The sequence below is a fragment of the Oreochromis aureus genome, linkage group 2, assembly GCF_013358895.1.
Source record: "Oreochromis aureus strain Israel breed Guangdong linkage group 2, ZZ_aureus, whole genome shotgun sequence".
NCBI classification, from domain to species: Eukaryota; Metazoa; Chordata; class Actinopteri; order Cichliformes; family Cichlidae; genus Oreochromis; species Oreochromis aureus.
The window spans coordinates 21117465-21140611 of record NC_052943.1 but is presented as its reverse complement, the minus strand read 5'-3'; the positions used below and the strand labels follow the sequence as shown (position 1 = coordinate 21140611).

The following is a 23147-nucleotide window of genomic DNA, read 5'->3' as shown; positions in this document are numbered from 1 at the left end:
TGAATGTATGTCCCTGAGTCCCGTGCAGTATCTCCTCTCAGTGATGATGGCCCGTGTCTCCGCTCTATCCGTTTCCCAATCCCGTGCTCTGTCCTCCTGTTTCCGCGATCCTGTAGGAAACCACAAAAGCAGCAGTAAGAAACTCCACACTAGCAGAAAACAACACACTTCCAAACATCTGTGTTCACTGGGGAAATTGACTGTTTCTCACGCGATGATCCAGCACCGACAGGAGCTCAGCCACTCTGCTACAAACTCAGACTCTCGTCCCACATACATTTCTGTATTATGCAATTGTGTTTGCATAATACAGAATCTTTCTGTGTCACTTTGTGCTTTGTCTGTTTCTTTTTTCTGTTGTGACAACAGCTGACTGTTAATGCTGACCTTTCTGTTTCATTTTAAAAGACTTTGTAAGGCATAAATGAGGTCACACTAAATCCTGAATTAACTACAAACTGCATAAATGAACTCTGGATTACAGTATGAAGTGAGGATTCATAAAAAATCTAGTAACATGCTTACTCACAAATAGCTTGCTCATTTAATATTCTGTATATGTGTACATGTGTACCTGAATAAGTTAATCATTTACTTAGATTTTCTAAATAAGAGCATCAACCATTAACACCTTCCATTAAGTACAAACTTGATGGAATCACTTAAAGTAAATTTCATTGATTCCATTTTAAGTAAAATATTGAAATGAAAAAGAAAAGAATGAAACGGCACAGTTCTTCCTTTATCAGACGGATGCATATTTTCAAATATGTTAAATCACTGAAAGATAATCCAAGTTTTTGTAACTTAGGTTTTGAGTCAGCTAGGTGTGTAGAACTTGAATGTTCTCCTTGCATTGGTGTGGGTTTTCTCCAGGTACTTGGCTTCCTCCCACAGTCCAAAGACATGCATGGGTTTAGACTAATTGATGGTTCCAAATTGGTCATAGGTCTGAGTGTGAGCATGAAAGGTTATCTGTATTTATGTGCTAGCAAGGCAATAAGTTGGCAACCTGTCTAGAACAGTGATTCTTAAGAGCCACACGTTTTTAGTTTTACATCTGTGGACCGCGAGGCCCGCGGGATATCATAAGTTATTAATTGAAGACACCAGGGACTACTGTTATCCATGAAAATCTCAGTTACAATACAGCTTCCCACCACTTGGTGGGATTTGTTTAATCAGCCTCAATAAGCAAGCAGAAGAAAACAATCTCCCCGACATTTGCAGTTAGCAAAATATATGCAGAAGTTCTTAAAATGCAAAAATGAAGATGAAAGTGACAAGCCCCCCTCCCAAAAGGCAAAATTTTTGTGCAAGTAACCCTGACTACCTGAAGTAAAGGTTTCTGAATGGAGGAAACAAGGCGGAGTGGAGATCCCAATGTGTGGACTGTGGACTAATACTATCCAATCACAGTGGAGGAATTGATTTTGTTCCATGAATTGTTAACCTGTTTGGCATTTTGTTTTATGTGCAGGTTCACATACAAATAATAAATAAATGTCTATTACATTACCTCATGTCATCATAATTGATTTGATTTAGTTATTAAATATAAATCAAACCAAAAGCAACATCAACTTATTCAATACAGTGTTAATATCTGAATGGGCCCCGGGCCACCTTGTAGTAGAAACGTTGGGCCCAGAGGTAAAAAAGTTTAAGAACCCCCCTTCTAGAATGTAGCGTTTATACTTTGCCTCTTATCCTGTGGAATATGTTTTTAAATTTGACAACTTTCCACAATCAAGCTCATTATCTTTGCATTCTTTGTCAGTAGTATTTGTCTGTGTGCACACCCACATATTTAAGTGTCCCTTGTTCACCACTTTAGTCTAACTTTACTACACTAGAATTTAAAAACAGGTATGGAAAAACCTCTAACTTGATTTTATTATTAAACACATAAAACTGACATGTACTTGCATTATTCACATTCATTGTTATTCACTTTGAAATGTAAAAAAGTATTTCTTCAATGTGAGGAGAACCAAAATTCATTTTGAGTACTCAATCAAAAGAAGTTTAATAGTGCACAGTCTCAGTTATCCACTGTTTTCTTCACTTTGATAGAGGTGATTATGGTAAAACAGTGACTGCCATATAAATATTTTCCAGTGAAAAGGACATGTTAAAAATGTCCAATAATCAGAGTGTTTCCTGAGAACTGGGTGCAATTTTATGTGTATGTATGAAAAGTAAGTTGCATAACAATATGTATGTGTGTGTGTGTGTGTGTGGAGATGAAGCAAATAAAGATTCACAATTACTGTATCTCTATTAATATTTTACTTTGCATATACATGAGAGTTATTTCTGCATGACCTAAGTGTGAAACTAATAAAATAGGGTAACCCTGTATCTGGAACAATAACTAACATCATGCACAACCTTCACATTTTCCTATTTTGATTTCCGTTTGAGAAAACTGTTGTAAACAAAGTATGTGTTGTCTACACTAAACAGCCCACTGTAAGAAAACCAATATGAGAGTCAAAAATAAAATACCTTGAGTGTGTTGCTGGTGTTGTTTCATGTGTTTAAACTCTGGGTATGGCATATTTCCATTGTGGTAGTGCAGTGAAACAGCACCAGAGTGAGAAGCCAATAAGATTGCTCTAAAAATTGTTCCCTCCCCTTTGATACGGTTAAATGTAGACAAATCCTTTCACAATGCAGCTTCAAACATCTGCCGTGTCAAGAGGGAAAAAAAGAAAATGCTGACAATTTTTTATATACTGCTCTTGGTCAATTTTGGGCGTAAGTACAAAATTCTTAATCACTGTGGTGTATTAATCTAAAAGATTATATGACTATATCACTGTTGGTAACCATGATTCTGCTTTTAATTTTCAGGATGCTCAGATCATCAGATCTTTGACACCAAAAATGTTGATGTTGGGCAAAATGTGACTCTAAATTGTTCCCGTGATCGTCGTTGGCATTCAACAAACTTATTTTGGATCAGACTTGTTTCTCAGAGCTTTCCTGAAGTTTTAGGATAAACAATATCTCATAATGTTCCGACTATTAAAACGATTCACAATATTACAACAAAACAAGAGCCTGGAACTTTTGTTCTACATATCAACAGAGCACAGTTAAGTGATACAGCTGTTTATTACTGCATCAAAGTAAGACAGCGCAACATGACATTTTTGAAAGGAACTTTTCTTAGAGTCAAAGGTAAGTAAAACAGAAACAGCAACACTAATGCGCCAACAACAGCAAAATTATTTGTAGTTTTTATGTTTAGTTGCAACAATTTCATTTGCTAAATATGCACTAATTTAATATATTTGAATTGTTTTGATTTAACCAAATGTAATGAAACATATTTATTTTTATTTCATAGGACCTGACCCAGGCATCACTGGTGTCACTCAAGACTTTTTGTCTAATACAGTCCATCCAGGAGCCCCAGTAACTCTGCAGTGTTCAGTCCTCTCTAATTCTGAGAACAGAACATGTACAGAAGATCACAGTGTGTACTGGTACAGAGCCAAACCAGATGAATCTCATCCTAGTTTAATTTATAGTCATGGAAAAAATGGTTATGACTGTGAGTGGAGTCCTGAGGCTTCCCACCAACAGAAATGTGTCTACAGCTTCTCCAGGAACGTCAGCTTGTCTGATACGGGAACTTATTACTGTGCTGTGGCCACATGTGGAGAGATACTGTTTGGAAATGGAACAAAACTCGATATCGAAGGTAAGTGTTTTTCTATAAATTAATGTTAATATTTTAGTCAAAATTAATATATTATTATTACACATCAACAGTAGTTTTACAGTTTAATATTACTTCACATTAATTAAGAGCTTTTTTAATATACTTTCAGTTGTCCATCATTGGGATTTGCAGAAAACAAACACAGTTCTATTTCTCCTATGTGTTGCTCTCAGCAAAAACCTGATTGTTATAGCCTTCCTCATTTACACTATGAAAGAAAAACACAAAACCTCCGGTAAGAAGTTATTTCAGTAAAGTAAAATACAGTGAAACATTTGCTTCTAGTCACTATTTACAGTTATTTCTTTTGTTCAAATTGTTTTAATCCAGCTGCTGCTTCTCTACAAACAAATACAGAAACAACTAGGACAGAACAACAAATTCAGCAAGTAAGAAATTTAGAAATAAACAGTCTGATAGAAACAAAACTATCAGCAATTGTTCTTGGTAGTCTACAGATGTGCATACAAGTTGATAGATTTTTGTTTTTATTTCTCAGAGACATGAAGACTCATTGACTTATGCTGCACCAACTTTTACCAAGAGAAACACTCGCAAAGCAGAGAGAAGGAATGCAAGAGCAACAGAGGCAATTTGTATTTACTCTGATGTCAGAGCTTTTGAGTGTGGAAAAAGTGATGCTTAAGCAAAGCTTGCATTTCATCTCCCTGGGCCATCAACTAATACACTATGTGGCAACTACAGGGAGTGCAGAATTATTAGGCAAGTTGTATTTTTGAGGAATAATTTTATTATTGAACAACAACCATGTTCTCAATGAACCCAAAAAACTCATTAATATCAAAGCTGAATGTTTTTGGAAGTAGTTTTTAGTTTTTTTTCAGTTTTAGCTATTTTAGGGGATATCTGTGTGTGCAGGTGACTATTACTGTGCATAATTATTAGGCAACTTAACAAAAAAACAAATATATACCCATGTCAATTATTTATTTTACCAGTGAAACCAATATAACATCTCCACATTCACAAATATACATTTCTGACATTCAAAAACAAAACAAAAACAAATCAGCGACCAATATAGCCACCTTTCTTTGCAAGGACACTCAAAAGCCTGCCATCCATGGATTCTGTCAGTGTTTTGATCTGTTCACCATCAACATTGCGTGCAGCAGCAACCACAGCCTCCCAGACACTGTTCAGAGAGGTGTACTGTTTTCCCTCCTTGTAAATCTCACATTTGATGATGGACCACAGGTTCTCAATGGGGTTCAGATCAGGTGAACAAGGAGGCCATGTCATTAGTTTTTCTTCTTTTATACCCTTTCTTGCCAGCCACGCTGTGGAGTACTTGGACGCGTGTGATGGAGCATTGTCCTGCATGAAAATCATGTTTTTCTTGAAGGATGCAGACTTCTTCCTGTACCACTGCTTGAAGAAGGTGTCTTCCAGAAACTGGCAGTAGGACTGGGAGTTGAGCTTGACTCCATCCTCAACCCGAAAAGGCCCCACAAGCTCATCTTTGATGATACCAGCCCAAACCAGTACTCCACCTCCACCTTGCTGGTGTCTGAGTCGGACTGGAGCTCTCTGCCCTTTACCAATCCAGCCACGGGCCCATCCATCTGGCCCATCAAGACTCACTCTCATTTCATCAGTCCATAAAACCTTAGAAAAATCAGTCTTGAGATATTTCTTGGCCCAGTCTTGATGTTTCAGCTTGTGTGTCTTGTTCAGTGGTGGTCATCTTTCAGCCTTTCTTACCTTGGCCATGTCTCTGAGTATTGCACACCTTGTGCTTTTGGGCACTCCAGTGATGTTGCAGCTCTGAAATATGGCCAAACTGGTGGCAAGTGGCATCTTGGCAGCTGCACGCTTGACTTTTCTCAGTTCATGGGCAGTTATTTTGCGCCTTGGTTTTTCCACACGCTTCTTGCGACCCTGTTGACTACTTTGAATGAAACGCTTGATTGTTCGATGAGCACGCTTCAGAAGCTTTGCAATTTTAAGACTGCTGCATCCCTCTGCAAGATATCTCACTATTTTTGACTTTTCTGAGCCTGTCAAGTCCTTCTTTTGACCCATTTTGCCAAAGGAAAGGAAGTTGCCTAATAATTATGCACACCTGATATAGGGTGTTGATGTCATTAGACCACACCCCTTCTCATTACAGAGATGCACATCACCTAATATGCTTAATTGGTAGTAGGCTTTCGAGCCTATACAGCTTGGAGTAAGACAACATGCATGAAGAGGATGATGTGGACAAAACACTCATTTGCCTAATAATTCTGCACTCCCTGTATTGCAAGGTAGACCCTACAAAAGAAAAACCCAACAATTATATGACCCCCTATGAGCAAGCAGTTTGGCAACAGTGGGAAGGAAAAACTCCTTTTTAATAGGAAGAAACCTCCAACAGAACCAGACTTGGGGAGGGGTGGCCATCTGCCGCCATCAGTTGGGGAGAGAGAAGGAAGACAGAATGAAAGACATGCTGTGAAAGAGAGCCAGGGATTAATAACAAGTATGATTCAGTGCAGAGAGGTTTATTAACAGATAGTGATTTAGAAAGGACTGACTGAAGAAATACTCAGTGCATCATGGGAATCCTCCAGCAGTCTAGACCTATTGCAGCATAACTAAGGGAGGATTCTGGGTCATCTGATCCAGCCCTATCTACATGCTTTAACAAAAAGAAAAGATTTAAGCCTAATCTCAAAAGTAGAGATAGTGTCTGTCTCCCGAATCCAAACTGGAAGCTGGTTCCACAGAAGAGGGGCCTGAAAACTGAAGGTTCTGCCTCCCATTCTGCTTTTAAATACTCTAGGAACAACAAGTAAGCCTGTAGTGCGAGAGCAAAGTGCTGTAATGGGGTGATATGGTAATACAAGGTCATTAAGATAAGATTATTTAAGACCTTGTATGTGAGGAGCAGGATTTTGAATTCAATTCCTTCATTTCTGAGACAATGAAGGGAAGTCAATATAGGAGAAATATGCTCTCTCTTTCTAGTCCCTGTCAGTACTCTTGCTGCAGCATTTTGAATTAACTGAAGGCTTTTCAGGGAGGTTTTAGGACATTCTGATAATAATGAATTACAGTTACTTGTATCCGCAAACTAATTCTTTTAGTCACTGAGCTTGTGACCATAGGTGAGGATAGGGATGTAGATTGAGCAGTAAATCAAGAGCTACATTTTAATGCTAAGCTCTAGCTTTACCTATGCAGTATCTGCATCCCTGAAGACACGGCCCCAATTTGTCTGTCAACCTCCTGCTCCTTTCTGCTTTCACTTCTGAACAAGACCCGGAGATACTTAAGATCCTCCGCTTGGGGCAGTAACCCAGAGTAAACCCGGGGTAGGCCCTCTACCCTCCACCTCCTTTTCACGCTTGTAATTCACGCTTGGGTAGCCCAGGGACGGGCAACATGTGTGGAACCAGTGAATATAGACAGACAAGAGAATCAACACTAGGAAATCCACGAAGGAAACACTGGAGATAATTTTACACCCAAGCGTTTAATGACGTTTAATGTTCCAGCAACGAGAAACACTGAGCCACCGTCTTAAATGGTGGCCGGGAGAGGCAGGAATAATGTGCCACTGGTGAGCAATTGCTTGCAGGTGTGTTGGCCAAGAGTGGAGCCCACAGTGAGCTCCGCCAAGGCGAGAGGGACAGAAGAGAGAGAAAGAGTGAGGGAGGAAAAACAACAACAAATACCTATAGCGTGTTTGAGCCGGCCGGGGAGACACAGAATTGTTGTAATTCAGCAACATTGAAGGGTTTTTGAGGATCAGCTACCTTTTTAAGATGATGCCACAGTATCACAATCGGTTTCAGGTTAGGATTTTGATTAGGGCACTCCCAAGTTTTCATTTTTTTTCTTAATCCATTCAGAGTTGGACTTGCTGGTGTGTTTTGGATCACTGTCCTACTGCAGAAACCAAGTGTGTTTCAGTTTCAGCTTGAGGTCAGGATGTTTTGGTAGACAGCAGAATTCATGGTTCCATTTACCACTGCAAGTCATTCAGGTACTGAGCATGAGGTATCTGACCTTAAGTGTTACATGTGAAGCCTGCATGTGAAGTTCTAGGGTCGACGGATGGAGCAGCGCATACCTCTTTCCTGACATTTTCTCCTTCCGTACATATTGAGGAAACTTTAAAACAAATTGGGATTCATCACTTCATTTTTTAAGTGGCCCCATCCCAGGAAGATATCAGGTTTTTTTAGGTTTTTTTTGTGACATCTGGTGACTATTATGCCTCATAGCAAGGCGGTCCTGGCTTCAAATTGACAGCTAGCTAAGGCCTTTTCTGTTTCCATGTTTCTATTTTCTGGTGTTTGATGAAAAAATGATTAACTACTTAGAAGTACAGATGGGTAGACAAAAAATGACTCAAACTATGGCTGGTAATTGTAATAGTAGTTGTTGTTTTTAACTTTTAAAGTAATCAAGGGTCACTTTTTATGAATTGTCTAGTATAGATGCAGGGAGAGACCAGGAAAACGCATGTAAACAAGCAAAGAATCAAAAGTAATCTGTAGGGATATTAAAGACAGATTACTTTTGGTCCAGTGGGTTCAAAGATTATCCAAAATAATGTAGATATAAAATCTAAATCTACTAACATCAGCTAACATCAGTGAGACAAGCATCTCAGTCAGAAAAAACCTGCTACTTCAATTAAAGTTTCTTAGTGAATTAATAAACCAGCTTCCACCAAATGGTGGCAGCAGTGCAAAGAGAATAAAAGACTCGTGTGTAAGATGTTACCAAAAGAAAGTTCTGACATCATATAAATTCTCATGGTTTTAGTTTACCTAAACGCGTAGTGAGGGTGTGCTGGGAACGTCTAGCAGAGGCCCCAGTCCATGAGATCTTCAACGCACACCTCCGGCAGAGCTCCAACAGCATTCCGAGGGAGACTGGGGACATTGAGTCCGAATGGACCATGTTCAGCGTCTCCATTGCCGAAGCTGCTGCATTGAGCTGCGGCTGCAAGGTGGTTGGTGCCTGCCGTGGTGGTAATCCCCGAACCAAATGGTGGACACCAGAGGTGAAGGGAGCCACCAGGCTGAAGAAGGAGTCCTATCGGGCTTGGTTAGCCTGTGGGACTCCGGAGGCAGCCGACAGGTATCGACAGGCCAAGCGGAATGCGGCTCGGGCAGTGGCTGAAGCAAAAACTCGGGTGTGGGAGGAGTTCGGAGAGGCCATGGAAAAAGACTTTCGGACTGCCTCGAAGAGATTCTGGCAAACCGTCAGGCGTCTCAGGAGGGGAAAGCGGTGCTCTACCTGCACTGTGTATAGTGCTGGTGGAGCGCTGCTGACGTCGACTGGGAAAATTGTCAGGCGGTGGAAGGAATACTTCGAGGACCTCCTTAATCCCACTGACACGTCTTCCGAGGAGGAAGCAGAGTCTGGGGATGAGGGGAATGACCCGCCAATTTCCGGGGGCGAGGTCACTGAGGCAGTTAAACAACTCCTTGGTGGCAGAGCCCCTGGTGTTGATGAGGTCCGCCCCGAGTTCCTGAAGGCTCTGGACGTTGTAGGGCTGTCCTGGTTGACACGCCTCTGCAATGTTGCGTGGAGATCAGGGGCAGTACCCCTGGATTGGCAGACCGGGGTGGTGGTCCCCATCTTTAAGAAGGGAGACCGGAGGTGTGTTCCAACCACAGGGGATCACACTCCTCAGCCTCCCTGGGAAAGTCTATGCCAGGGTGCTGGAAAGGAGAGTTCGTCCGCTAGTCGAACCTCGGATACAGAAGGAACAATGCGGTTTTCGTCCTGGTCGCATGGAACACTGGACCAGCTCTTTATCCTCTCGAGGATACTTGAGGGTGCATGGGAGTTTGCCCAACCAGTCTACATGTGTTTTGTGGACTTGGAGAAGGCATTCGACCGTGTCCCTCGGGGTGTCCTGTGGGAGGTGTTGCGGGAGTATGGGGTGTCTGGCCCATTGCTACGGGCCATTCGATCCCTATACAACCGTTGCAAGAGTTTGGTTCGCATTGCCGGCAATAAGTCGGACTCGTTCCCGGTGGGTGATGGGCTCCGCCAGGGCTGCCCTTTGTCACCGGTTCTGTTCATAATTTTTATGGACAGGATTTCTAGGCGCAGCCAAGTGGCGGAGGGCTTTCGCTTCGGTGGCCTCAGAATCTCATCTCTGCTTTTTGCGGATGATGTGGTTCTGTTGGATTCATCAGGTGAGGGCCTCCAGCTCGCACTGGAACGGTTCGCAGCCGAGTGTGAAGCAGCGGGAATGAGGATCAGCACCTCCAAATCTGAGGCCATGGTTCTCAGCCGGAAAAGGGTGGAGTGCCCACTCTGGGTCGGGATGAGTTCCTGCCCCAAGTGGAGGAGTTCAAGTATCTTGGGGTCTTGTTCGCGAGTGATGGGAGAAGGAGCCGGAGATCGACAGACGGATTGGTGCTGCGGTTGCAGTGATGCGGACGCTGCACCGGTCCGTCGTGGTGAAGAGGGAGCTGAGTGTAAAAGCGAAGCTCTCAATTTACCGGTCGATCCACGTCCCTACCTCACCTATGGCCACGAGCTGTGGGTAGTGACCGAAAAGAACGAGATCGCGGATACAAGCGGCAGAAATGAGCTTCCTCCGAAGGGTGGCTGGCCTCTCCCTTAGAGACAGGGTGAGAGGTTCGGCCATCCGGGAGGGGCTCAGAGTAGAGCCGCTGCTCCTCTACATCGAAAGGAGCCAGTTGAGGTGGTTCGGGCATCTGACAAGGATGCCTCCTGGGCGCCTCCTGGGTGAGGTGTTCGGGCATGTCCCACCGGGAGGAGGCCCCGGGCAGACCCAGGACACGCTGGAGAGATTATATCTCTCGGCTGGCCTGGGAACGCATTTGGTGTTCCCCGGATAAGCTGGAGGAGGTGGTTGGGGAGAGGGAGGTCTGGGCTTCTCTGCTTAGGCTGCTGCCCCCGCGACCCGGCCTCGGATAAAGCGGATGAAGATGGATGGATGGTTTTAGTTTAGCCCAAAATAAACGAAGCAATATTTTCTTTTCATGTAGCCTTTTTACAGTTTGGACATTTTGACCTTAACATTGTTGCAAAATCACAAAATACTACTTTTTCTCTTGACATACGATTGACACGGAACCTGCATTGTCTGTATTGTGTTTTGGTGAAGATTTTTCGTCTTCCTGTATTGATGATGTTGTGTTTATCAATAATCAAAATTATATCATGAATTATAATGTAAAATCTTGGATACAATTTTCCATTATTGCCTTTTTCTGGTAATATTTAGCCACTTTTTTGGCCCAATAGAGCAACTAAGCAAAAAGTGATGTCTTGGAACTTTTCTCTTTGTAACATGGCTGGAAATTTTGAACAGGAAATCTATTCCAGAGTGTTACTTATGAGTCTTGTTACTGCTCGTGTCATGTATGTTCATTGGAGACAATGAGATACTTTTAACTTTGGAAAGACATTTAAAAGCTAACACTATTACAGACCAATCAGATTGTTTTAAAATGGTTACCTCCCATCTCACTGTCCCCTCCCATTTGATAAAACCACATTAAGATTAATCATCTTGCAGTGAAATCTAATTTTAACTGAGGTCTGAACCAGAAAATGCTGATCATATTGTGCATAGCTCTTTTACTGACAGCTGGGCGTAAGTATGCATATGTGTTCAGTTTTCACTGTGTTTCAGTAATTGTAACCTTTTTACGCTTGGATAAATGTAAAGGATTGACTTTATTTTTCAGAATGCATGGATGACCAAAGCTTTGTAACAAAAAATGTTCATCCTGGAGAAGATGTGACTCTGACGTGTAGTCGCCGGTCTAACTTGTCAGGATTACTTTTTTGGATCCGAGTTGTTGCTGGAAATCTGCCTGAAGTCTTAGGGGCGACCTACACTTTTGATCATGCCACTGTTAACAAAACTCCTCGTATTACAACAAAGCAGGGAACAGGAACATTTGTTCTCCATATAATTCAAACACAGCTCAATGACACTGCCTTCTATTACTGTAAAGAAGTGATTGAACTCAAAACAACACAGTGGAATATTACTTTCCTAAGAGTCAAAGGTAAATGACACAATATTCTTCTTATTGATGCTCAACTTTTAATTTATTTTGATTAACACATTTATTAAACTACCACTCATTGTAAGGTTTATGCCACAGCTGCCCTTAATTAACAGTACTTACTAATTATTACTAGTTATTACCAAAATGATTTTTCATGTTTCTCTGTTGGATAATGCACCAGTATGCACAAACATATGTTTATAATAAAATATCAATATTATACATGCATTTTAAATGTACTGTTTTTAAAAAGCTGAAAATATAGTAAAGTACTTTACTATATTTTGATTAAGATATCCAATCTTATTTACTTGCATTCCTGAACAGAAGTCAGCTTAAATGAGTGTATAACAACATGAATTCAGTTTGCTGAAATAACAATATAACTTTTGTTTTTAAACAAATTTGTGGCAGATTGCTAAAATATTTCTGTTAATTGTTTTCATGATGGGTGGAATAATACATTTGTTAAGAATCATCCATAAGTTTGAGGGACAGTTGGTGTCATAAGTTTAGCTTAATTCATGACTGTGAAAAATAACAGTTCTTACAGTGGTTTTAAATTAACTGTACATACTTTTTTAAAAATTTTCCAGGACCAGAACCTGACATCCCCGTTGTCATTCAAGAGTTGCCATCAGCTCCGATATATCCAGGAGACTCAGTAACTCTACAGTGTTCAGTCCTCTCTGACCTGCAGAAGAATACATGTCCAGAGGATGTGTACTGGTTCAGAGCAGGAATGAATGAAACATATCCCAGTGTGATTTACGTTCATAGAAGCAGTGGTGATGAATGTGAGAGGCAGTCTGATGTTTATTCTCCTCGAAAATGTGTCTACAACTTCTCAAAGAACAAGATCAGCTCTTCTGATTCTGGAAACTACTATTGTGCTGTGGCAACATGTGGACATATCATTTTTGGGAATGGAGCAAAATTGAATATTGAAAGTAATGGCTTTTTTGCAATATATACATCTTCAGATCTTCAGAGTATTTCTAGTTTTCAGGTGGCACACTTCATAGCGATTAACCTTTCGTGCTTGATCCTTTTGTTTTTCAGACACCATTTTTTCATTTGGTGATTCTCAGGTGGTCAACACAGTTGTGTTTCTTTTGTGTGTTGTTTTGGCAATAAGTTTGATGGTTATAGCCTTACTGAGCTATATGATCAACAAAAAGGCATACAATGTCTCAAATGGTAATCAGATTTCCTTTATACTTATCTATACTTAATTTGCAGTATATTCTGAATTTCAGTAAATCTTATTTTTATTTTCGGTTCCTTTAATTCAGGTGCTGTAGCAGTGCAACTGAATTATACCATGAACACTAGTAATCAACTAAATCAGAAGGTAAGTTATTTTAAATATACATACATACATTTTAACACTATTGTTATTACTTTCATCTAATAACACTGTCACATATATTTCAGCAGAAAAAAAAATATTTGTCATCTCACAGTTTTGTGAAATATATATATATTTTTTCAGATCTCACAGGATACAGGGCTTCATACTGTGGTTGTGTTCAGGTTGACTAAGACAGCCATGATGATGGAAAGAGATATACAAGTACAGCCTAATGACTAAACCTGTATGTTGCCCCGACCCTATGGTGGATTTGGATGAATTTTAGAAATTTTTGTCTGTAGGATCAGTGTGTCAAGTGCCTGATGATCCTCAACTGCGATTTCCATATCTATGTTTAAATGAAAAATGTGTACATTAATCAGTTGTAGAATCATTTTTGCTTCATTGTAATAGTTGTTTTTAAATGTAAAAAGTACATTTTAAAACTGATAACAAAGTTCTTTATAATCTTGGCAATATTGAATAGTTTGTGTGACAATTGGCAAAACCACATGCAGCAGCTTCACTGTGACTAACCATCAACAACAAGATGTTATTAGGATTTAAGGTAAGAAGTGTAAGAACCACAAGAGGCCCGTGCAGTCTCGGGTTTAACCATGTTTGTGTGTTTGCTGTGCATTCTGTTGTCAGTCAAAACTCTTGACAACTTGCAAGTGTTTGCTTTCAGATCTTATGCAAATCTTTGACATAGGATCTCCCACTTAGCTACATTGCATATGTAGGCTGTTGCAAGTACAGGCAGAAAAACCAGGGCAGCTTCATCGTATTTTGCCCAGAGCCCTGGTTCCCCTACTATCGATTACCACTCTGTTCTGTATTATCTGGAATTCAGCTGGTATACTGACAGAACAGGAACTCATATGATTTTTAACACCATAGGAGCAGTGTGAAAAGATAATTATGCCCCTTGTCAGAGGTATCTTAGTGGAAGTGTTACCCATGGCAAAGCATTCACAATATAATAAAAAACATAATGGCCAGGTCTCAGTGTTTGAAACAGCTCTCTGCCACATAAAGGTTTTTGTGACTGTTGGCTATGTTAACATGCAAAGGTTTGTGTGAAAAATTGGTGATGGGTTTTTAAAAAATACAATATGCTGGAAGCAGTCAACTTAAGTTACAAATGTTTAATTTTCTGATTTATTGTATTCAAATAAAATAAATAATATTTTTCATTATTGTTGAGTATCTGTAGCTTGTTAGCTCACTGTAAAAATAACATATTACATTTACTGGGGAGCCTTACTTTCAAAGCTACTCGCTTTGAAAGCTGCTATCCTCAAGTGTCTGTCAGATGCATGGTGAGAAACTACAACATCAACCAAAGGCTCCCGTAACAGATAATTTTAGCTGAACTGTCTGGAAATGACAGAAGTGCTTGTCATCCAGTATGTTGAAAGCTGCCCCAAGTTAAAAAAGATCATTTTGCCAGAATCAATTAGAATTGTGCTTTAAAAGTGCTTTACAAACCCAAACATTTCAGTTACCAGTCAGATTTTCCCCATTTCAGTGCACCTAGCCAAACAATGAGGAACCACTCACTGGGAGAGTGAAAGTGAAAGCAATACATTTTTTAAAATCATTTATTTATTTAGCAGGTTACTAATAATAACAATAAGTAACAAAAATACATTTAATTTTCAGTTAAATTCAGTTTTCTTTATATAGTGCCACACAAGACAGCCATTTTTAGGTGTTTTATATTATAATGAAAAATCCTACAATAGTAAAGAAAAAAATCAACAATCAAACAACCCCCTATAAGCAGGCACTTGGTAACAGTAGAAAAGAAAAACTTTTTAAGAGGAAGAAACCCCCAGATGGACCAGGCACAGCAAGGGGCTGTCATCTGTTCAATACACCCCCCTGCAGCAGACGGGGGAGGAGGAGGAGTAAGGCAAGTAGCCAAAGTAGCAAGAGCAGTGAGGGGAGGACCAGAGAAATGTGAGATCTTTGGTAGTGATGATGGCAGTAACAACAATGAGTCCATGAATTTTGCCAGGAGCAGCAGGAAGAGGGCAGTGACAGTGAGGTTTGAAGGAGGGAACAGAAAAGACAGCTGGATTCGCAGGGTCTCCCCAGCACAGCAGCAGAGATTCAGAGATTCGTGCTCAAAGCAGGAATGGAAGTTACAGGCACTGCAAATCCAGTGATGGCAGTGACAGTGAATAACATCAGTGAGCTGGATAGTATGCTGACCTGTCTTTTCTGTATGCTGAGCGCCAAACATCTGCACATTTACCCTGTCATTGAGTATAATATTGAGAGAGAATATTGAGTATAGTGAAAGTGAAGTGAATTGATTTAAACCATTTGGGGGTGAGAGGCGGGGAATGTGATTGGTGTCCAAGTTCCTTACTGCCTCCAACATGGCTCCGATGACTCTGAAAATGTTCTTCTCCTATGGAGGGTGAAAAAAAATGTATCAAGTTTTTCCAACCAAATACTCTCCACTTCATTGAGCTTGTGGATAAGTGTTGTGCACTTTTCACTGATTCTTTTTCCTATTTATCCTTAATGTATCCTCTATTCATTTCATTTCTATCCCTCAGACTCTTGAATATTTTAGAGATTATTTATTTGTAGTCCTCAGTGAGAGTGAGGTGTATTACTATATCAAGATACTAGCGGTTAATAGTTAGTAGCAGTTTTCCAATGAGAGTTTTCCAGACCTGTATTTCAATATCTCTCTTTGAATTATGCTTTCTTGTAATCTTGCTCCATATGTACAGTAAATGTTGGATTGAGGAAAATGACAGCGAAATAATCAATTATCTTTTGCTTATCCAAAGTTGGGTCACTGGGTTATAATCTAAGCAGAGTACCTCAGACATTCTCCCCAGCCATAAATTCCAGTTCCTTCTAGGGGATCCTGGGGTGTTCCTAGGCAAAATGAGAAATATAAAAGAAATATACCCAGAACCCACTGGTTCGATGTATACTCTGGGTTCTCTTTCCAGTTGAGCATGCCTGCAACACCTCCCAAAAGGAAAAGTGCATCCTAACCAGATGCTCAAACCACCTCAACTAGCTGTTTTATATGATGAAAATGAGCCACCATCTCCTAATGATGTTTGAACTGTGGTAGTTTTAATATAGGCTTCTCTGTCTTTGCATCTTGCTTGGTAGTGAGGACAGCAAACACATGCTAAAAACTTGACTTGTGCAACATGGAAATAATGCCTCAGTTCTGGAAAGCCCAATTCTCTCTATTCCTTATTTAACGGAAGGGTTTCATACTGGACCTTCAGGCTTTTGCCAGCCCATGTAAGTCTTATTCCAGGACCTAAAATATATGTCTGGGATCATAAGGGGAATAGAAGTGAACAGAAAAATGAACAGAGTATGTTGGTATCACATTCATTTTGATCATATTCAGTGTTGAAGTCCAAGTTACATGACCAGTGTCTGATATCCTTAAAACCCTTTAAGTCCAGACTTTATCTTTACATTTTTACATACTGTAGTGCCATGTCTTTTGGAGTATTTCAACTTACTATACATCAATACAACCCTTATGTCCCAAATTTTAATAACATGTGTGTAACAAATCCATAGTAACTATAGAAATTGCTAAAAAAAAAAAAAAAAAGTGCAATATACAATAAAAAAATTGAACAACGTTTTTTGTTTTTGTCGTGGAAGTTTCCATTTAATAAAGCCTGGAGACAAACAGTGTAATTGTTGTCAGTCATTTCCGGTTACGGTCATGGCTCCTTGTGTCTGTGCTGTTTACAGAATCACAATTCCATCGCTGATCTCCCTCTGCGCTGTCACTCTTGGAGCTTGGCACGCTCTCTTCATCCCTGTTTTTGTTCCAACACAGCTGTAGTTTGAAAGGGCAGAGCACGTCGTACACCCCTGTAATCTTCCTCAACATCACCGTAGGATCACTTTCCACCTTTGGATTTCACTGTTGTTCAAAATCTCCTCATGATGATCTCTCGGAAGCGAAGTGGTACAGCCCTCTGCCTTAAGTCCTCTCTGGGTTGTCAGCTGTGCTGGAAATGGTCACTGCTTCTCTCTGGTCCATTTGAAGCCTTCTCTCCTGGTCTCAATCTGCACCTGCACCTCAGTCTCTCCTTCCATACCACTGACGTCCCAGTACCTGCAATTTAAAAATGAAAACTACCCTGGAAAACCCTCTTTTGTCACATGGTCATTGCCATGCATCTTGATACAAAAACATCAAAGTGACATAGCTCAAAATTTTAAATGAAAAAAGCTGCACAAAGTCCTTTCAAACCACATAAAATTTATTTTGCGTGTTTACAAAGAATCAGTTTTCAGATACAATCATTTTTATAAACTGTAGCAAAAAACGAAAATCAATAAAATGCATATAGGGCACAATTTGACAACATGACAACATCAAAATAAGCTATTATCAACAGTGGTCAACGGAGTTTGCAAAGAAAAGCGTCTGGACTTCTTTAAGTTGCTTGAAGACGTTTCACCTCTCATCCGAGAAGCTTCTTCAGTTCTAAGGTCAAATGGCCGAGAGTCCCAGATTTAAACCCAGTGGGAGTATCCCCCAATGAGGGACAAAGGACCCCTGGTGATCCTCTAATCACATGCGCCAAGGTGTGAAAGCGGGTGTGGGACCCTAATCAGCCAGGGTTTCGGGTGAGCCCATTGTGAAACCTGGCCCCACCTTGTCATGTGAATTCCTGAGGTCAGATGGCCCAGGATGTGAGTGGGCGTTATAGGCGTCTGGGAGGGAACTCAAAACTGGATTATAGATGGCAGACAGTTGGTGTCGTAAACCACCGCCTCTGTTCAAAGACGGTCGCTCACAGTGGACATAGATGGCCTCTTTCACTCCTCTTTCAAACCATCTGTCCTCTCTGTCCAATATGTGAACATTGGCATCCTCAAAAGAGTGACCTTTATCCTTTAGATGCAGGTGGACTGCTGAGTCTTGTCCTGTGGAGGTGGCTCTTCTATGTTGTGCCATGCGCTTGTGAAGTGGCTGTTTGGTCTCTCCAATGTAGAGGTCTGGGCATTCCTCGCTGCACTGTACAGCATACACCACGTTGTTAAGTCTGTGTTTTGGAGTTTTGTCTTTCGGGTGAACCAGTTTGTGTCTGAGTGTGTTGCTGGGTCTGAAGTACACTGGGATGTCATGCTTGGAGAAAACTCTCCTGAGTTTCTCGATACACCGGCTACATAGGGGATGACAATGTTGTTGCGTCTGTCTTTCTTATCCTCCCTCGCTGGTGTCTGATCTTCTTTTCTGTGCCTCTTTGCTGACTTTATGAACGCCCAGTTAGGATAACCGCATGTTTTCAGTGCTTCCTTTACATGTGTGTGTTCCTTCTTTTTCCCTTCAGGCTTGGAGGGAACATGTTCTGCCCGGTGGTGTAGGGTCCTAATTACTCCAAGTTTGTGTTCTAGAGGGTGATGGGAGTCAAAGAGGAGGTACTGGTAGGTACAACATGACAATAAAAAGCATTAAAAAGATAATTTACAATAGTGCAGTCAAACTTCTAAGTGTCACAGTAAATTTTAGACAGAAAGGAACAGTCAAATATTATTCTTCAGTAGCAGTGGTGGAGGTGTGATAGGCCCTGTGACAGTTCCTGTCCACAATAACGCACCAAGCCACTTTGCATGCCTCATACTGAAGGGTATGCACTTCCTACACAGCTTTCTCTTCCTGCGCCCCTTTGTGGCTTTTTTTTGACCAAGTACCACTTCAACAATGGCAATTGGGACTTGTTGGTAGCTCCTGTGGGCTGGTTGTGAGCAGAGCCCAGACAGAGCTCAGCAATCAACTGCTTGTGGAAATTGTGATGTGTCACTGACTGCTGCTCAAGTCTGCCATAGAGCTCCTTGCTGACCAAATAGCTGTTTGTGACAGCAATGTCTATAAAGTGATGCAGCACTGTCACATACCACTTCCTGCTCTTTCTACATGAAGAATAGGAGCCATTCAGCTGGTTTGACAGGTCAACTCCTTCTATAAAGCGGTTGTAGTCCTTTACAGCTGATGGCACTTCATGCAGGCAGTCATAGGCAGTTGCCTCAAGGCGCTTTATATTGCAAGGTAGACCCTACAAGAGAAAAACCCAACAATTATATGACCACCTATGAGCAAGCAGTTTGGCAACAGTGGGAAGGAAAAACTCCTTTTTAATAGGAAGAAACCTCCAACAGAACCAGACTTGGGGAGGGGTGGCCATCTGCCGCCACCGGTTGGGGAGAGAGAAGGAAGACAGAATGACAGACATGCTGTGAAAGAGAGCCAGGGATTAATAACAAGTATGATTCAGTGCAGAGAGGTTTATTAACAGATAGTGATTTAGAAAGGACTGACTGAAGAAATACTCAATGCATCATGGGAATCCTCCAGCAGTCTAGACCTATTGCAGCATAACTAAAGGAGGATTCTGGGTCGTCTGATCCAGCCCTATCTACATGCTTTAACAAAAAGAAAAGATTTAAGCCTAATCTCAAAAGTAGAGATAGTGTCTGTCTCCCGAATCCAAACTGGAAGCTGGTTCCACAGAAGAGGGGCCTGAAAACTGAAGGTTCTGGCTCCCATTCTGCTTTTAAATACTCTAGGAACAACAAGTAAGCCTGTAGTGCGAGAGCAAAGTGCTGTAATGGGGTGATATGGTAATACAAGGTCATTAAGATAAGATGGGGCCTGATTATTTAAGACCTTGTATGTGAGGAGCAGGATTTTGAATTCAATTCCTTCATTTCTGAGACAATGAAGGGAAGTCAATATAGGAGAAATATGCTCTCTCTTTCTAGTCCCTGTCAGTACTCTTGCTGCAGCATTTTGAATTAACTGAAGGCTTTTCAGGGAGGTTTTAGGACATTCTGATAATAATGAATTACAGTCACTTGTATCCACAAACTAATTCTTTTAGTCACTGAGTTTTTGACCATAGGTGAGGATAGGGACGTAGATTGAGCAGTAAATCAAGAGCTACATTTTAATACTAAGCTCTAGCTTTACCTATGCAGTATCCGCATCACTGAAGACACGGCCCCAATTTGTCTGTCAACCTCCTGCTCCTTTCTGCTTTCACTTCTGAACAAGACCCAGAGATACTTAAGATCCTCCGCTTGGGGCAGTAACTCAGAGTAAACCCGGGGTAGGCCCTCTACCCTCCAGCTCCTTTTCACGCTTGTAATTCACGCTCGGGTAGCCCAGGGACGGGCAACATGTGTGGAACCAGGGAATATAGACAGACAAGAGAATCAACACTAGGAAATCCACGAAGGAAACACTGGAGATAATTTTACACCCAAGCGTTTAATGACGTTTAATGTTCCAGCAACGAGAAACACTGAGCCACCGTCTTAAATGGTGGCCGGGAGAGGCAGGAATAATGTGCCACTGGTGAGCAATTGCTTGCAGGTGTGTTGGCCAAGAGTGGAGTCCACAGTGAGCTCCGCCAAGGCGAGAGGGACGGAAGAGAGAGGGAGTGAGGGAGGAAAAACAACAACAAATACCTATAGCGTGTTCGAGCCGGCCGGGGAGACACAGAATTGTTGTAATTCAGCAACATTGAAGGGTTTTTGAGGATCAGCTACCTTTTTAAGGTGATGCCACAGTATCACAATCGGTTTCAGGTTAGGATTTTGATTAGGGCACTCCCAAGTTTTTTTTTTTTTCTTAATCCATTCAGAGTTGGACTTGCTGGTGTGTTTTGGATCACTGTCCTACTGCAGAAACCAAGTGTGTTTCAGCTTGAGGTCAGGATGTTTTGGTAGACAGAAGAATTCATGGTTCCATTTACCACTGCAAGTCATTCAGGTACTGAGCATGAGGTATCTGACCTTAAGTGTTACATGTGAAGCCTTCATGTGAAGTTCTAGGGTCGACGGATGGGGCAGCGCGTACCTCTTTCCTGACATTTCCTCCTTCCGTACATATTGAGGACACTTTAAAACAAATTGGGATTCATCACTTCATTTTTTAAGTGGCCCCATCCCAGGAAGATATCAGGTTTTTTTAGGTTTTTTTTGTGACATCTGGTGACTATTATGCCTCATAGCAAGGCGGTCCCGGCTTCAAATTGACAGCTAGCTAAGGCCTTTTCTGTTTCCATGTTTCTATTTTCTGGTGTTTGATAAAAAAATTATTAACTACTTAGAAGTACAGATGGGTAGACAAAAAATGACTCAAACTATGGCTGGTAATTGTAATAGTAGTTGTTTTTTTTAACTTTTAAAGTAATCAAGGGTTACTTTTTATGAATTGTCTAGTACAGATGCAGGGAGAGACCAGGAAAACGCATGTAAACAAGCAAAAAAATCAAAAGTAATCTGTAGGGATATTAAAGACAGATTACTTTTGGTCCAGTGGGTTCAAAGATTATCCAAAATAATGTAGATATAAAATCTAAATCTACTAATATCAGCTAACATCAGTCAGAAAAGCATCTCAGTCAGAAAAAACCTGCTACTTGAATTAAAGTTTCTTAGTGAATTAATAAACCAGCTTCCACCAAATGGTGGCAGCAGTGCAAAGAGAATAAAAGACTCGTGTGTAAGATGTTACCAAAAGAAAGTTCTGACATCATATAAATTCTCATGGTTTTAGTTTAGCCCAAAATAAACGAAGCAATATTTTCTTTTCATGTAGCCTTTTTACAGTTTGGACATTTTGACCTTAACATTGCTGCAAAATCACAAAATACTACTTTTTCTCTTGACATACGATTGACACGGAACCTGTATCGTCTGTATTGTGTTTTGGTGAAGATTTTTCGTCTTCCTGTATTGATGATGTTGTGTTTATCAATAATCAAAATTATATCATTAATTATAATGTAAAATCTTGGATACAATTTTCCATTATTGCCTTTTTTTCTGGTAATATTTAGCCACTTTTTGGCCCAATAGAGCAACTAAGCAAAAGTGATGTCTTGAACGTTTCTCTTTGTAACATGGCTGGAAATTTTGAACAGGAAATCTTTTCCAGAGTGTTACTTATGAGTCTTGTTACTGCTCGTGTCGTGTATGTTCATTGGAGACAATGAGATACTTTTAACTTCGGAAAGACATTTAAAAGCTAACACTATTACAGACCAATCAGATTGTTTTAAAATGGTTACCTCCCATCTCACTGTCCCCTCCCATTTGATAAAACCACATTGAGATTAATCATCTTGCAGTGAAATCTAATTTTAACTGAGGTCTGAACCAGAAAATGTTGATCATATTGTGCATAGCTCTTTTACTGACAGCTGGGCGTGAGTATGCATATGTGTTCAGTTTTCACTGTGTTTCAGTAATTGTAACCTTTTTACGCTTGGATAAATGTAAAGGATTGACTTTATTTTTCAGAATGCATGGATGACCAAAGCTTTGTAACAACAAATGTTCCTCTTGGAGAAGATGTGACTCTGACGTGTAGTCGCCGGTCTAACTTGTCAGGATTACTTTTTTGGATCCGAGTTGTTGCTGGAAATCTGCCTGAAGTCTTAGGGGCGACCTACACTTTTGATCATGGCACTGTTAACAAAACTCCTCGTATTACAGCAAAGCAGGGAACAGGAACATTTGTTCTCCATATAATTCAAACACAGCTCAATGACACTGCCTTCTATTACTGTAAAGAAGTGATTGAACTCAAAACAACACAGTGGAATATTACTTTCCTAAGAGTCAAAGGTAAATGACACAATATTCTTCTTATTGATGCTCAACTTTTAATTTATTTTGATTAACACATTTATTAAACTACCACTCATTGTAAGGTTATACCAAAGCTGCCCTTAATTAACAGTACTTACTAATTATTACTAGTTATTACCAAAATGATTTTTCATGTTTCTCTGTTGGATAATGCACCAGTATGCACAAACATATGTTTATAATAAAATATCAATATTATACATGCATTTTTAAATGTACTGTTTTAAAAAGCTGAAAATATAGTAAAGTACTTTACTATATTTTGATTAAGATACCCAATCTTATTTACTTGCATTCCTGAACAGAAGTCAGCTTAAATGAGTGTATAACAACATGAATTCAGTTT

The 23147-nt window shown here is 40.5% G+C and overlaps 1 protein-coding gene and 1 pseudogene across 1 annotated transcript; both read left to right on the top strand.

The window, feature by feature from the left end:
- Nucleotides 1-2715: 2715 nt before the first annotated feature.
- On the top strand, nucleotides 2716-3991 carry LOC120432871 (annotated as a pseudogene).
- Nucleotides 3992-11399: 7408 nt separating this feature from the next.
- LOC120443075 lies at nucleotides 11400-14245 on the top strand. The gene is made up of 5 exons (XM_039620829.1): nucleotides 11400-11763; nucleotides 12363-12716; nucleotides 12829-12966; nucleotides 13062-13120; nucleotides 13262-14245. Exons 1-5 carry the CDS (start codon nucleotides 11442-11444, stop codon nucleotides 13358-13360), a joined length of 972 nt encoding a protein of 323 aa, XP_039476763.1. The 5' UTR covers nucleotides 11400-11441; the 3' UTR covers nucleotides 13361-14245.
- The last annotated feature ends 8902 nt before the right edge of the window (nucleotides 14246-23147 follow it).